At 33.4% G+C, this 16,021-nt stretch overlaps 1 protein-coding gene across 2 annotated transcripts in view; it reads right to left on the bottom strand.

Annotated features, from left to right (window-relative positions):
- Positions 1 to 1,376: 1,376 nt before the first annotated feature.
- The window catches only part of SI (sucrase-isomaltase), a 154,409-nt gene continuing 139,764 nt past the window's right edge, over positions 1,377 to 16,021 (bottom strand). For both annotated transcript variants that reach the window (XM_032261547.1, XM_032261556.1), the window contains 7 exons: positions 14,746 to 14,830; positions 14,610 to 14,666; positions 13,747 to 13,871; positions 9,952 to 10,040; positions 5,713 to 5,762; positions 4,718 to 4,885; positions 1,377 to 1,912 (listed from right to left, as the gene is read on the bottom strand). In XM_032261547.1, coding sequence (XP_032117438.1) covers positions 1,844 to 1,912; positions 4,718 to 4,885; positions 5,713 to 5,762; positions 9,952 to 10,040; positions 13,747 to 13,871; positions 14,610 to 14,666; positions 14,746 to 14,830 — 643 coding nt within the window. In that variant the 3' untranslated portion in view covers positions 1,377 to 1,843. The remainder of the gene's footprint in view (positions 1,913 to 4,717; positions 4,886 to 5,712; positions 5,763 to 9,951; positions 10,041 to 13,746; positions 13,872 to 14,609; positions 14,667 to 14,745; positions 14,831 to 16,021) is intronic.

Below are 16,021 nucleotides of genomic sequence, written 5' to 3'. Positions count from 1 at the left end.
TATATAAAATCTACATATATTATGTGTGTATTAAATATATATTAAGTGTATATATTTAGTTTTGTTGACTGGTTCCAGGTGAATTTTGGATTGTACCTGTGACGAAAAAAACTTCTTCAGTTATTTCTGCATTTGTAACATCATTTTTATTATTTACTTTCAGAAAAGTATTCCTGAAGGGTACACTCTTATTTACTAATTATAATATTGGAAAACATAATTATATCTAGGTTACCTTTGAGAGGCAAGAAAGCCTTTATAATTATATGAACAGCTGTTTAATATTAAGAATTTTCAAAATATTATCTAGGATAAGAAAAATTAGACACATATAATTAAAATAATTATTTAACAATATACTTTGTACAGGGAGAAAATTTATAATAATTAGATAATCATGATTGCTAGTTATTCAGATGAAAATTTTCTACATGATCACTTAGGAGGAGTAAAAGGTGGATAGTTCAGACTGTTGTTATTAAATTATTTCCTTGTATCTTAAGAAAAGCTTGGCCAGGTGTAATACCAGAACTTTGGGAAGCCGAGGCAGGTGCATCACCTGAGGTCAGAAGTTTGAGATCAGCCTAACCAATATGGAGAAACCCCGTCTCTACTAAAAATACAAAATTAGCTATGTGTGATGGTGTGCACCTGTAACCCCACCAACTCCGGAGGCTGAGGCAAGTGAATCACTTGAACCCGGAAGGCAGAGGTTGCAGTGAGCGGAGATCATGTCATTGCACTCCAGCCTGGGCAACAAGAGTGAAATTTCATCTCAAATAATAATAATAATATTATTATTATAATAATATAAAAAGAAAAAAGAAAAGCTTGACATTTTTTTAATATCCCAAAAAGAAGGAATATTCTTTTTTTTTTTTTTTTTTTAAATATTGCATGTTCTCATTTATATGCAGGATCATAAACAGTTGATCTTACGAAGGTAGACAGTAGAATGGTTATTGCCAGAGGCTAGAAAGGATAAAGAAGATGGGATATTATAAATAAAGGTTGGTTAATGGGTACAAAATTATTGTTAGATAAAAGAAACACATTCTAGTGTTCAATAGCACAGTGGGGTAGATCATATTATTTTCTTAGAGATTTTAGTGTCACATTCAACATTTCTTATAGTGATGGTAATGAATAGTCACAGGTAGTGTTTTTCTAACAACTTTAAGTCTTGAAAGCAATATACTTCCTATAAGTTCTTCTAGTGTGTGCCATTTTTAAATTTAATCTTGTTGAGTGTAACACTAAAATCTCTAAGAAAATAATGTTTGTTGTTTATTCCACCCAGTCTATGATACATTGTTATAGCAGTGCAAGCTAAGACAATTTCCATTAGGAAAATAAAGACAAAATGAGTATTTTGTACACTTACATGTTTTTATTCTCTTTTTCTAATTAAATGTACATACTAAGAAATAATTAAATCTTGTGATAATTGTTGTCACTTATCTTAAATCTGGTAAACATCGATAAAATATATCATACAATTTACAATTACACAAAAAAAGTGTTTAATTTAAAAATCAGTAGTTTGAATTATATCTTAGCTATATCATATGTTTAGTAACAAATTTTCAATTGCAGCTAAAACTTAGTAACTATAAATAGAACTATTAAAATTTTGTTAAATATGTCTTAAAATTGAATCCAAGTCACATTAATATAACAAAATTGGCATTATCATTGATGTACGCTGTGAAATAGCTTTTCAATATAATGAAAGTTGTATTTTGTAGAGTACAAGAACCAAATGAAGAGGGAACGCTGTAAGTGCTGTGAAACTTGAATCCTGGTGTTTTCTCCCACTGAAAACTAAAACTGATGGCGATCTTCATGACCATTTGATTTCTATTGGTTCATCTAGAGTAACATTGTAGTTGGTCAGATCAATGTTTAGTGTCTAAAAAAGTAAAATGATAATTACTTGTTTGATCAGAACCACATTTCTGTTATTTTAATGAATGCTATTTCAAAAAAATATATATTCTAAGTAAATAATATATACACTTCTTTTCTTTTATACCTTGAGGAAATTTTACTTTGGGAAAGTTTGCAATCATTTCAGCAGCAATTTCACCCAACCTACCCATTTTACCTAAGGTTAAAATAAATCCCAGAAAGGTGGAGTTGCTGTCAAAATATACTAAAAAACCTAAAACTCTTAGCCAAATTTATTGATTTCTATGACTTTACTCTTTACATAATTTATAAATATGGAGTTATTTATAACTGCAACACATGAATCTCCATGCATCCCCTTGCCAAGTATTATCCAGTCATTTTCAAACAAAGTTGAGATTTAAAAGTATGTGTTATTTTACTTCAATCAAAAAAGACTTTATGATGCTTAATTTATTGCCAATGATTCATTTTTGCATGTGTTGCTTTATTTCACTGGAGATAATCTGAAGTAGGCTGTAGAGAGGCTAATTATAGAAATTATTAATTAAGTTGCTGTATTCAAATGATCTTCTGTCATAGTTTTATGATATAATTATTTCAGGAGATATTACCATTGCTGCATTTTGCCCAATGAAGTGACAAAATTTTCTGTGCTTTAGCTCAGAAAGTTCGGATTCAGTCATCAAATATGCAAGAGAAGACAGGTGAATCCTTTACTGCCTATCACATACCAGGCACTCTCCTCAGGGCTTTACACAATTTAATCTTCCTTAAAGCACAGCATATTTGGATTAATTTACCACACTTGATAAAATAATTTAAAAAGTAATAGTTAAATAATTGCCTGAGTATTCCTTAGCCAGGTTTAAAGCAGATTCATCTTACAACAAAACCTAAACTATTATTTTTTTTACTTAAAAGTAGAAAGCAAGAAATACACCACATACTTTCCAACACCTTTTACTAAAATCAGCTGGACATAATTGTTTCTAGAAAAATGTTTTAAAATTAAATTGCTAGAGCAATTTAATAATCTCTTGCATAAATTAAAGGCAAACAGGGTAGAGAAAGAAATTGACCATCTCTCTCCATTTCCTATGTATCTATGAAGGCTTAGAAAACACTAATTTCTCATAAATATTGATTTTATTTAAATGCACTTAGAAGGAACTGCCCAGAGTTGTTGGTTAAAGTAAATGTATGTTTCTTCATCACTGAGGTAATATAACACTGCCAAATATTTCTTCTGAACAGTTAAAATTCTTTGTGAATGTGTTTAAAGAGAGTAAAAATATATTTTTATTGGTTTGTGTTTACGCTACATATTTGATCAAAATGACCTTGAAATAACACCCCAAAATATCAAAATATGTTACTTGGCATTGTTTATTTATTTTTACCAGAAGCATTGAGAGCCTAATTTTCACCACTGTAATAATAAATAAAGGGTAAGATATTATATAAGGCAAACCATCCTTTCTTTATCTGATTGAACATTGGATAGTGCAAAAAAAAAAAAAAAAGCTGATTTCTAATTGTGATAACTATTATTTATTTTAGGGAATTAATTTCTTCTTTAGGGACCTAATTTCTTTTTTAGCCACATAAGACTACTGGACTAAATCAATGATTCTCTTATTTTGGAATTATATAAACCAGTAAAATTAAAAAAAATAAATGAGTGTAAGACATTAACATATCAACTTTTATTTTACCAAGGAAGGACATTAAGTATTTCAAGGTTGGGAAATATAAAATATAATTTCCCAACCTTGATATAGTTTTAAGAAAAGTGGCAACTTTTAATGCAAAAGTAGTAAGAAAAATATAGTTCCACATTAAATGTAAAACCGCACTTGTCTACAAAACAGGAGTAACTGTAGGATGGGTGTTACATTTCAACAGGCTGGAGCAGCCTTCTGGGTGCTGTTCAACTCTGACCTCTCATGACATCTACAAGGACTGAGGACTGTTTAAGATGCCTTTTTTTGTTTGCTTTTAAGGTTCAAGTTAGTCAAACAACTGACTATTTCAGATATTAAGTTTATCTTAAGTGACTGATTAGTGGCTCCTTGTTTTTATGGAAGTTTAAACGTGAAAGGGTGGGTTTACAAACATTTACAGTTTTAGCAGTGCATAAATAGCAGTAAACTTAAAGCAAACATTTACAACAGTTGGCTGTTTTCTAGAATATATATTTGAAATTCACCTTTGCAAGCCAAAAGTGCACAGAATTTAGAAGGAGCTTAAGAGATCGATTGTTTACTTGCATGTTTTTTATTCAATTGAACAAAAAAATAGGCCTAAAGTTTTTTATTCAAAGTAAAGACTAATTATTGGCAGCAATGATGACTTCTTAACACAAGAATCCTGACTCCTTGTATAGTGTCTGAATCATATGTGTCACACTCCTGTATTAATCAATGCTGACAGTTCTATTAAGTTTGCAAGAATTTTCAAACATATTTTCAAGACATATGCAATGTTTAAATGCAGATATCTTATTTAAAAAATATTCTGAGGCACTTTATCATATAGGGATAACAGTTATTTAAAGTCTTAATTTAATCATGCTTTGATTGAATCAGAATAATAAAAAAAAGATGTCATTAGACTGATTTGTATGACAGTTTACTAAGGATAATAATAAGGAAATAAATATGGAGGCCTAATGAAAAGAAATATATGAGGAATGTCATAATTGACTCATAATTATGTTTCTTAGGGATGAGAGACACAAGAAGTCCACATGGATGCTTTAAATAGGTACATTTTTGAAAAAATATTTTATTACATCACTTACCTCCATATTATTGTCTTGAGAAAATGCAAGTGAATTTGTATTTCCATTATATATTAGAGTAACCGCACTGACAGGAGTTGCTTCTTTCCCCCATACATCAATGAACCCAAGCATCATTTCACTTTTATTTATGTAACCTCTTTTCAATATAGTGCTTGTTAAGATGGTCTATAAGATAAAGAAAAAGAAATAACATGAACTCTTTATTTACAAAATCAATTCAATCTTTAAAAATGTTTGTTAACCAAACATATATTTCATATGTAAGTTGTGTATTTGGTATAAGGCATTTTATATAGTAAACATAAATAAAACCACCGGGCACGGTGGCTCACGCCTGTAATCCCAGCACTGTGGGAGGCCAAAGAGGGTGGATAGCGAGGTCAAGAGATCGAGACCATCCTGGTCAACATGGTGAAACCCTGTCTCTACTAAAAATACAAAAAATTAGCTGGGCATGGTGGTGCGTGCCTGTAATCCCAGCTACTCAGGAGGCTGAGGCAGGAGAATTGCCTGAACCCAGGAGGCGGAGGTTGCGGTGAGCCGAGATTGTGCCATTGCACTCCAGCCTGGGTAACAAGAGCGAAACTCCGTCTCAAAAACAAACAAACAAACAAACAAACAAAACAAAAACAAATATTCTTCCTTTTTTTTCTATTTCTTTATCTATTTATTGAGACAGGGTCTCCTCTGCCACCCAGGCTGGATGCAGTGGTGCAGTCATAACTCACTGCCATCTCAAACTCCTAGATTCCAGCGATCTTCAGCCTCAGCCTCTTATGTAGCTGGGACTACAGTTGCATGCCAGCATACTTGGCTAATTTTTTATAGAGATAGGGTCCCACTATGTTGTCCAAACAGGTCCTGAATCCCTGGACTCAAGCAATTCTCCCATGTCAGCCTCAAAGAACTGGGAGTACAGGCGTGAGCCACCCCACCCAGCTGTGAACTTCAAATATTCTTTAACAAAATTCCATATAAATAATCTTACATACCTTGTTTAAATTAAATTGTGCATAAAAATATAGGTCTCTTTCATAGGTATCTGTAGAGAGAGAGAAAAACAGTGATGTATTGCTATTTCCGAAGAAGAACCATAGTTAATACCTGTATACTTTGTTTCTCTTTACCGATATAAAAAGTAGCCAACAGTATCAAGTTGTACCTACTTTTTCTCTAAGCCTATTTAACTAATTCAGATACAATGTAAGGAGCTCTGGAAATAAAAAATGAGTCACCAGGTAAGGTCCTAAAAGCACAAGCTAGGTGGTATGCGTATGTAGGGGGTAACGATGATTCATGACAGATTAAATCACTTTCCAGTACAGCACTGGGAAAGTGGCAAGAGGGGCACAAGTAGTACAAAATAAACAGAATTCAGTGATAATAGTGGACACTTACTTGCCACCTTAGTGACTGACAAAATAATATAAAGAAAAAAGAAAAAGGTTGCAACACATTCTAGTGTCATTAAAAAAAAAACCTCAATTATTAGACATGGTGACAGGTCAACTAAAATTAAACTGACAAAACATAGAAACCTATGTTTTTAACGCCTCTTTATCTAAAGTACAATCATTATTTTTTATTTTTCTTTTGAGACAGAATCTGGCTCTATTACCCTGGCTAGAGTGCAGTGACACGATCATGGCTCACTGCAGTCTGAACCTCCTGCACTCAAGCAATCGTCTCACCTCAGCGTCCTGAGTGGCTGGGACTGCAGGCATGCACTACCATGCCTGGCTTTTTAATTTTTTTTTTCTTTTTATGTAGAGGCATGTTCTCCCTATGTTGCCCAGGTTTCTCTTGAACTCCTAGACTCAAATGATCCTTCTGCCTTAGCCTCTCAAAGAACTGAGATTGCAGTCATGAGACACCATGACTAGTTAGAAGTAGAATCTTGCCATATTTAAAATCCATTTTAATAATAATCCTAGGCTAAAACTTCTTGAGTACTTGCTAATTACTTGTTTAGTGCTAATTTAGTAAGTTAACTCATGAAGTTAAGTGCTTACTAAATTCTAAATATTTTATTACATTTACTCCAAAAGATATGTGCTTATTATTATTCCCACTGTATAGAAGAGTAAAGTGACTTTCAAAATAGTTAAATACATTGCCAAAGTTAAAAAAAAAAAATACTAATCACTGTCAAGGTCTGAAATCAAGCCCAGCTTCCTTGACTTCTAAGACTGTGTTCCTATGTTAAAACAAACAAAAAAAAAAAAAACAAACAAAAAAACAAACAAAAAAATGATCATACATTAGATAGAGCAAAGAAGAGTCAAACAAATAAAACAAGTATTGGGGTAACATTGAAAAAGCAATATATTTTAATCCTCTTCTCTACTTATACACATCTGAACTGTATTCATTAATTCACTAAAATTAATTTGCTATTGATTTTACCTATATTAAAATGGATGTTCTGCCTAAAACATTTTTATATATGTTAATATATGGATAATTTAATATATATTACAAGGCATATTAGTGTCAATATTCTTTAGCCGTTTTAGTTTTATTTTCAAATATGTAATTACAACTTAAGCCTTCACAAACAATCTTTTAAGTGTAGAATTCTGAGGTAAGAAAGCCAAAGTGACCACTATTAGGAAGATATGGGCAGCTTTGTTGTTTTGAATAAATAAGAGGAAGAACGATCTCACATATGATCTTAGTCAAGGGCACACATAACTATTTTATTAAGATGAGTAGAAAGACTAACATTTTACTAAGCTCTAGCTTTATTAATCTAGAATGGTCAAAATTTTGTTAATGCTCACAAGTTTTAGGAGAAGTTCATTTTGATTTACCTTTAATTATTCTGAGATAATTTGTTACCGCATTATAATATATCACAAAATTTGAACTTAATTGTTTAAAAGAAAGAAATCATTTTAGATTGGATGATCATCAACTAGATTGTTGTGTTTTCTGTGAGAGAAAATGTCTTTGGAGGTTCTGATTTAACAAATCCAGAGGTTAAGCGTATGATATATATGGTTATTGCTGTTAACTCAAGAAATTTCAAGGGACCATTTAAAATATTTACACTTAATTATACCAAATATACTGAGATTGTGAAACATAATAAAATAAGTTGATATAATTGGCAAAAAAAAAAAAAAAAAAAAAACACAATTTTTTATACTTCCATGAGGAGATCATAGAGAAATGTTTGCATCATGCTCAGGTACTTTCCAGTGATTACAAAAAGTCCATTTTGAAACTTGAAGAGGGTAAAGGCCACAGCAATGTTTTTATCTATGCCTTAGTTTGATAGGAAGAGCTGGAGAAAAAAATTCTAAGACAAGCTTTGTCTACCTAACTAACACAATGAATGAACTTAATTTGTTAAGTTGTGAGACTCAAAGATCCCAAGACAAATTTTGGATACCTAAACTTTACACCGCTGGGAAATTGTAGGCAAATTTCCTGCTGGACACAGACTGAAAATTTCGTAGACTCTCCGAGGCCTATGAATGAAGGTCTAAAAGCAAAGGACTAACTCATGTTGATATCTTCACTTTCCAAGTCACGAAATGTTAGAAAGAGGGATTTATTTTTTTACCAAGAGTCTTTCTCTCTAGCATATAATTCTTATATCAACTTTATACTTATTTGCTAATGGGTTATTTCTTATGGTTACAGAATATTAACTATGATTTACCTGAAAAGATAAAAGACGTATGTCTTTGCTAATAATGAAAAAGCGATTATCTTTGGATAAGTTATTTCAATTGTAGAGAACTGTCAATTTCACACAGATATTAGTTTTTATGACTAAAGTTTGTGTCAAGAAAATCTTCAGAATGTTCATCTAGTAGTAGTGACACTATTAAATGGCAGCCAGTAAACCTGTCCGCCATCAGTGTTTGCATATGGCATAAAAATCTCCTATGGGAGATTTCTCAGTTTCTCTTAAAATTAATGAAACTTAGAAGAGTCCCATGACCAGCATTCTTTGCAAGCTGTCCCAGGTGTTTCTGATAACAATGGTTAAGGGATCTCATAAGGCAGGGAGTTTAGAGGTTTAGTATGGTCTTGAGGAATAGCTATGAATGGTGCAATCTATGCTTATTCCATTAAAATTAAAATGAAAATATATTGCCTCATGTTTAAAAATGCTAAATACTAATAACAAATGCAAACAAGTAAAAATAGTAGCCGCAAATCACGTAAATCGAATTTGCTTGAGATTGGTTTCTAGACTACCGCCTAGTTGGAGAGGCACCACTTGTGGATTTTCGGGCTCAAAAAGTAATTTCTCGAAATAAAGGTCTCAGAAGCAACATCAGAAGCAAATTTTCTCTCTGACCTTATCCTGAACTCCCGTCTCTTGCCCCTTATTCCCTAGTCATAGAAACTAGAATTCCTTTTGCCAAAGGTGGCTCATAGAAAATAGAACCATTTTCCCCCAAAGTTAGCCATAAAGCCTAGAAATTTTACCCTAACTGTTTCCCTGAATTTCTGTGTAACAGCTGGCCATGAAGAAATTAACAGCCTCCTTCCAGAGGGGCCTTACCCCGTACCTTAGAGGAAGAAATGCTACAATTAATAAGCAAAGAAGAATCGGGACAGATTCTTCTAGATTTCCTCACTCGGTCTATTTCCCACCCTTTTTGTCCAATCACATTTCTACATGGCTGTTCCTGTCTCATTGAACATAAGAATAAAGTCAGGGAGCTTTCTCTGTATCTTTGGATCTTTATTCTGAAGGTTCCTGTTTCACATAAAATTGTGATTGGATATGTTTGTTACGCTTTTCTCTTGCGTTTTGTTATAGAGGTGTTGGCTGTAACCCTCCCTTATGATGACTGAGGAAACGTATCATCCCTTTTCATCCTTGCAGTTTCACTATTTTGCACATATAATAATGTGGCTATTCAGCTAAGCTAACTTTATACATATGCCAAGTGTCTATTAGGTGAATAGCATCATGCCAGCTTCTGGAAGTACAACGATTATAGATATCTAATCCCTGCCCACACAAAGTTCTTACCTAGACACTTACCATAGAGATTGACTATATTTAGGATAAGAGAAGTTTTTAAATGTTTGTGACATTATTTATCTATTTAACTTTATTCTGTGAATTTAGTAAAATCCTTTAGCCTTGAAATAATATTAAAGCTTTGTACTCAGCTTCCAAAAAACAATAATAGATAAAGTAAAAGTAATGTGATAGAATATGTCATCAATTATGTTTATCTACAAAATAAAGCACTCACCTATACTCTCTCCATCATCCCAAAACAGAAAACCGTGAGCCATCTGATTATCATCTGCAGCAACAATGAGCTTCATGTAATTTTGTCGACTATAAGAAAGAAATATATCATTTTACCCGTGTGTGTAGAATAGCATATATCTAGTTATGATACAACATCCACATAAGGATCCACAGGAACACAAGCATTAATGAGAATGCAAACTGACTTAGACTAAGAAAAAGCATTCCCCTTTTTCTAAATTAGCTAACAGGAATAATATAAAACAACAAAATTCTTTATATTTAATAGAACATATCATGTATGTCTTTTGATCTCAATAATTTACATAATGTAACAAATAAGAAGTGGTGTTATTGATAGTAATTACAAACACATTAATTTTATTAATATATTTACTCATGCTTCCCTTGGGCAATCCTGTCAGTAACCATTAAACATGAAACAATTTTGATAGTATTTTAAAATCATTTATGACTTAAGACCTTTCTCACATTTCCATACATAAATCACTGAGTTATCACTGGTTATAATTAATCAGAATGTATAAAGTACCCTTCAAGTTCTAAGTTCTAACTTTGTAATAGACAATACATGCATGTTCCTACATAGGGCTATTTGGGAACTAAATACTTGCTTTCATGTTAAATCTCCAGCAATCTGTGAGAAGCAAGTTCATTTGGCAGCTTATATTGTTAGAATTTCTCATACCAATGATTTCAGCTGTGTACTCCCCTGCCCTTTTCTTTTTTGAGATGGAGTTTCTCTCCTGTTGCCCAGGCTGGAGTACAACGGCTCGATCTCAGCTCACTGCAAACTCTACCTCCCGGTTCAAGTGATTCTCCTGCCTCAGCCTCTCAAGTAGCTGGGATTACAGACAGGCACCACCATGTCCAGCTAATTTTGTATTTTTAGTAGAGACGGGGTTTCTGCATGTTGGTCAGGCTGCTCCTAGGCTCCCGACCTCAGGTGATCCACCTGCTTCAGCCTCCTAAAGTGCTGGAATTACAGGTGTGAGGCACCATGCCCGGCCGCTATCTGCCTTTTTCAATCACAAATGACTAAGAGTGTATGGTAATGGAAGTCTCCTAAAATTTCTAGAGTCTCTAGAGTTCAAATCTCCACAGTAATTTGATATTTTCCAGTAAAACATATTAGAGTATCTTAGCAATAATACGTATATGCAATTCGGTTCACAGTCACTGGGATTTAGATATAATTTAGAAACATCAAAAATCTGGCATAACTTACAATTTCTCAACATATACTAAAGCTTGTGATTAGAAAGAGTTTTATAACTTTTTATGCTGTATAATGATCTGTCTTCTCTGTAATGAAAAAGTAAGGAATATTCAAGGCACACCTTATGAATGTCTCCTCCATGAAGCCCTCACTTTTTGGTGCAATAATGTTTCTCCTCTTTAATTGATGTCAGAATAGAATATTAGTAGAAATGGGCCTGGGTGGGTCTAGGAGATTAGAAGATTCTGTTTATGCTAACTGGGGCTGTAGGCATGCAGATCACCAAGAGAGATAATGTAGCATAAAAAGAGAAGAAAAACAGAGACAGAGTCCTCTTGAATTTGAATGTCAAAGCAAGGAATTGGGCAATGGAAATAAAGACTGTGACTAGAATCAGAGATTTACTCCTAGGCCAGTCTGAGAAGAGAGAGCCGATCCACAGTCCCCGGTAAATTGGACATATTGCTGAATGAGACAAAGAGAACTTCAGGTAGAGGTTCTCAGGAAAAGAAGAGAAGGGCCTGGCCAGATGATCAGTCATAAATGGTGATAGAAGATCTGGAATATCCTTCATCTTTAAATGGGACAAGGTCATTAAGAAACAAGTCTGGAGTTGGAGACCAGCCTGGCTAACATGGTAAAACTCCGGCTTTACTAAAAATACAAAAATGTCCAAACATGGTGATGAGTGCGCCTGTAATCCCAGCTACTCAGGAGGCTGAGGCAAGGGAATTGCTTGAATCTGGGAGGCAGAGGTTACAGTGAGCCAAGGTAGTGCCACTGCAACTCCAGCATGAGCAACAGAGCAAGACTCTTTAAAAAAAAAAAAAAAAAAAAAAAAAAAATGCAAAGAAAAGGAACAGGTCTGATTCCTCTTGGAGAGCAGGACACTTAGTAGTTTGACAGAGTAGTGATATTGCCAGTGAATATCTACTTTTTTTTCTTTCTTTTTTTTTTTTTTTTTGAGATGGAGTCTCACTCTCTTGCCCAGGCTAGAGGAGTACAATGCTGCAATCTCAACTCACTGCAACCTCTGCCTCTGGGGTTCAAGCAATTGTCCTGCCTCAGCCTCCCAAGTAGCTGGGACTACAGGCCACCACGTCTGGCTAACTTTTGTATTTTTAGTAGAGATGGGGTTTCACCATATTGGCCAGGCTGGTATCGAACTCCCAACCTTGTAATCTGCCCACCTTAGCCTCCCAAAGTTCTGAGATTATAGCTGTGAGTCACCCCGCCTACTGTCTACATTTTTATAGACAATAATGAGTCAGGAAATATATCACAAGACAGACAAGGGAGGCAGAGAAAGGGAAACGAAAAATAATGGAAAAGAAAGAGCAATACTGACTTAAATACTGACTTAAAGGTTTATAAAATGGAATATTATTAAGGGCTAAAAAGAAATGAGATACAACCCGGGTATCTCATGGTGGAACCTTAAATGCATACAACTAAGTGAAATAAGTTAAACTGAATGGCTACATTCAGAGGATGTTTAGGGCAGCAAAACAACTCTAAATGACATCAATGGTAGATACATGTCATTACACATTTCTTTAAACCCAGAGAATCTACAACATCAACAGCGAACCCTAATGTAAACCATGGTCTTTGGGTGATAAGACTTAATGTAGGTTCACCAATTGTAACAAATTTGCTAGCACTGTGGGGGATGTTGAAAATGGTGGAGGCTATGCCTGTGGGCCAGCAGCTGCTAAATGGGAAATCTCTGGACCTTCTCAATTTTGCTGTAAAAAACTGCTGTAAAAAACAAATCTTTTAAAAAAGGTTCATAAGTATTTCCTGTTTTCATAAAGTAAATACTAGATCTTTTCACATGCCAGAAGCAGAAACATAAGGTAAAGATCTTGTTGAGGCAGCCATTGAAAATATAGGACATTAAGTTGTCAATACTTCTGCATATTATAGACAGAGATTGTAAAGGTTTAGATTATATTTTTTTCTGGGAATCTTGCTTACTTTAAGAGAAAATATCATGTTGGAAGACAGTTTTCCATGGGTCTCTTGCATTTTTTTCTATGTCATATACAGATGCACTGACAGCCTGTCTTTTGAGCTGCCTTTCAGGAATGTTTTAAAAATGGGTAATATTGGACAGCAGGTGTTTATTTTAATTATTATTATTATTCTTGTTATTTCTGTTACTGTCCAATATGAAAAAAGATCATACCTTTCTTCAAAGCAAATAATGGATAGATTTGTTTGTAGTCCTATAAGACAAGATTTTCCTAAACGTGGAGTTTCTTATTTGTGACACAGACCTCCTACATACCAAACGTCTGCCTGGGCCTCTCCATGTCATCCCCACTGGACTTGGTGGAAAAGAAAACCCTATGTTAAGATGAAGTTCCTGTTTCTTGTTATCCCATAAACAACAAACGCCTTTGTCTCTGATCTGACATTCATGATACTGAGGCAGGCTAATGCACTACCTTGGCAATGGGGTAAATTTTCAAACCCTTTCTATTTCTTGACACTGCTAGCATGAGGTATCTCAAAATTTAACCTGAGCTTTGCAAACAGTTCACTTACCTGTAAAATGTGTTTTGAGCTGGCATTTGACATGGAAGGATGTGACCACCACGGATATGTAGGTTTATTTTGTCATAAGAAGCATTAAACGTATGTTGCTGTTCCCTGACCTTAATATCTTCATGCTGGAAATTAAAAGAATGGAATGAAGAACAGGTGGAGCAAGAAGTGAAATCATAAGCAACACTGGTATTTAAGGAGACACATTTATAAAAATCAAATGGTACACTTTTCAATTAAAAAATTAACAACATTTATTCAGAAAATTCTAATTTATTTCACTATAGTAACCATTTTACAATATATATGTATCCCATAACATGATATTGTACACCTTAAATACACATAGTGAAATTTATTTTTAAATGTTGAAACTGTTCCTGTGTATCTTATTTTTAAAAAGCATATCTTTAGAATCTAGTTAAATATAAGTCCTCATGATAGCTTTGAAAATCATTTGCAGCATTGTTTTTGTGGAGCTCACATGCCTAAAGTGTGTGGATTTTTGAAAGGTGGCAAAAGCTTTCCTTGACTCACTGTGTACTTCCATTATTCTTGGAAGGACTGAACTACCTTTAATGATCATTTTATATATCCAGTAAAAGCAATTATATTTTGTGTGTAATGTGTAATTTCCATGTTTATTTGCTAAAAAAAAATGACTACATAAAAGCTATAGCAGAATAAATTAACTCTTTTGTTGTGGGTTAATCTGATGCAGCTATATATAATTCACTGGAACTATGTAACTTTCCACACTTTTTAAGTGGAAAATAAATGCAACACAACATTAATGAAAAGGCTGGGACCAAACAATTACCCATTTTGTTTAGCCAATTCCCCAGAGTGTCTTAAATACTTACTGTATGGTAGTCAAACCAGCGAGCATTGGGGACGTAGGCACTTACACTTTGAACATACTGGAATGTAAATAAATTGCCATTAATTGTATGTAAACCAAAGAATATTTTGTCAACAAAAATATGTGGCAGGACTTACAGGTTCCAGTACCGGGGTAACCATAAATGCTGGACCCCATAAAAACTGCTTGAATATATCCCAGGTTGCTTTTTCATTAAAGAACCTAGACAAAATTATCAGAAATAATTACATTAAAACAAATAACTTTCTACTGAATAACACAAAATCATTATTCAAATCACATTTTGTAGTATGGACTTTTGGATTAAAATGAAAACAAAACTATAAAAGATCAAAAAATTGTACCATCTGGAATGTAACAGTACAATAATAGTACAATGCACAGCAGTATAATACTTTGAGCAAATCTAGACTGTGACTAAATTTTTTGAGAAAATAGAGAATAGTGATGGACATGTAACATCAATTAAATGAGAAATTACTTTGGAAGAAGGCTAATAGAGATACAAGTATTAACTGCCGAGTATATGATCAATACTTTAAAAAAAAGTATTAAAAACACTCTGGAAGAAAATTGTGAGGCATACCATAAGAATCATAATTCATTAAGAGTTTGCCTATCTTAATAACTCTCTGAGTAGAGGATTTACATGCTCCTAAAGGCTCTTTAATATGTTAATGAATTTCTGAATTTGAGATATAAATGATTGGGAAAAACAAAGTTTTTGTTTTTTCATGGTTTAGAAGCCACTATTAAATGTTCACATTTCTTCTCCAATTGAAATAAAAAAGAAAAGTTGTTTCTTAAAATTTGTTTGTTCTTTTGTTGTTGTGGGTTTGTTTTGTTTTGCTTTTTGCCTTATTAGAAACTGAGATTAATGCTGAATTGGAAAGCTGGGCTTACTCCTCCATAAACTCATGAGAGTAGAAACCCAGGTATTCTCAATAGGACAATAGTCTGTATAAGTGATAATATTTCGGACTAGTGACTCAGCCCAGAGCTGATACTCCAATTATCCTGGGAAGCAAATAAGAATAATAAAAGGGGTAAAGTCTGTAAAGAAAATGGAAATCAATAAATGTTATAAAAAATAAAGAAGGGATTATGATAGATCATAAATTAGTAAAGTAACCAGAACATCATTTGACTCCAGGAGGAGTCTCTTGTTGTTTTAGGAAAACTGGATCTCCTATCCCATCATCAAAATTGAAGGCACACCAATCATCTTCTTATTTTGGTAAGTTTACTTTGGGTATTATTGTTTTAATGTGGGTAAATATTTACCTTTTTTTAAAACTGGCTTATCAATAGTGAAATCTAACAAATCATCTCATTGAATTACTCTGGTAATACAGGGCGCACAAAAGCTAAATATGTTGTGATTATTCAGGG

This window comes from Sapajus apella, unplaced genomic scaffold (genome assembly GCF_009761245.1).
Source record: "Sapajus apella isolate SASKATOON/1434 unplaced genomic scaffold, GSC_monkey_1.0 scaffold4, whole genome shotgun sequence".
Classification (NCBI taxonomy): Eukaryota; Metazoa; Chordata; class Mammalia; order Primates; family Cebidae; genus Sapajus; species Sapajus apella.
This window is presented reverse-complemented; position numbering and strand designations above follow the sequence as displayed.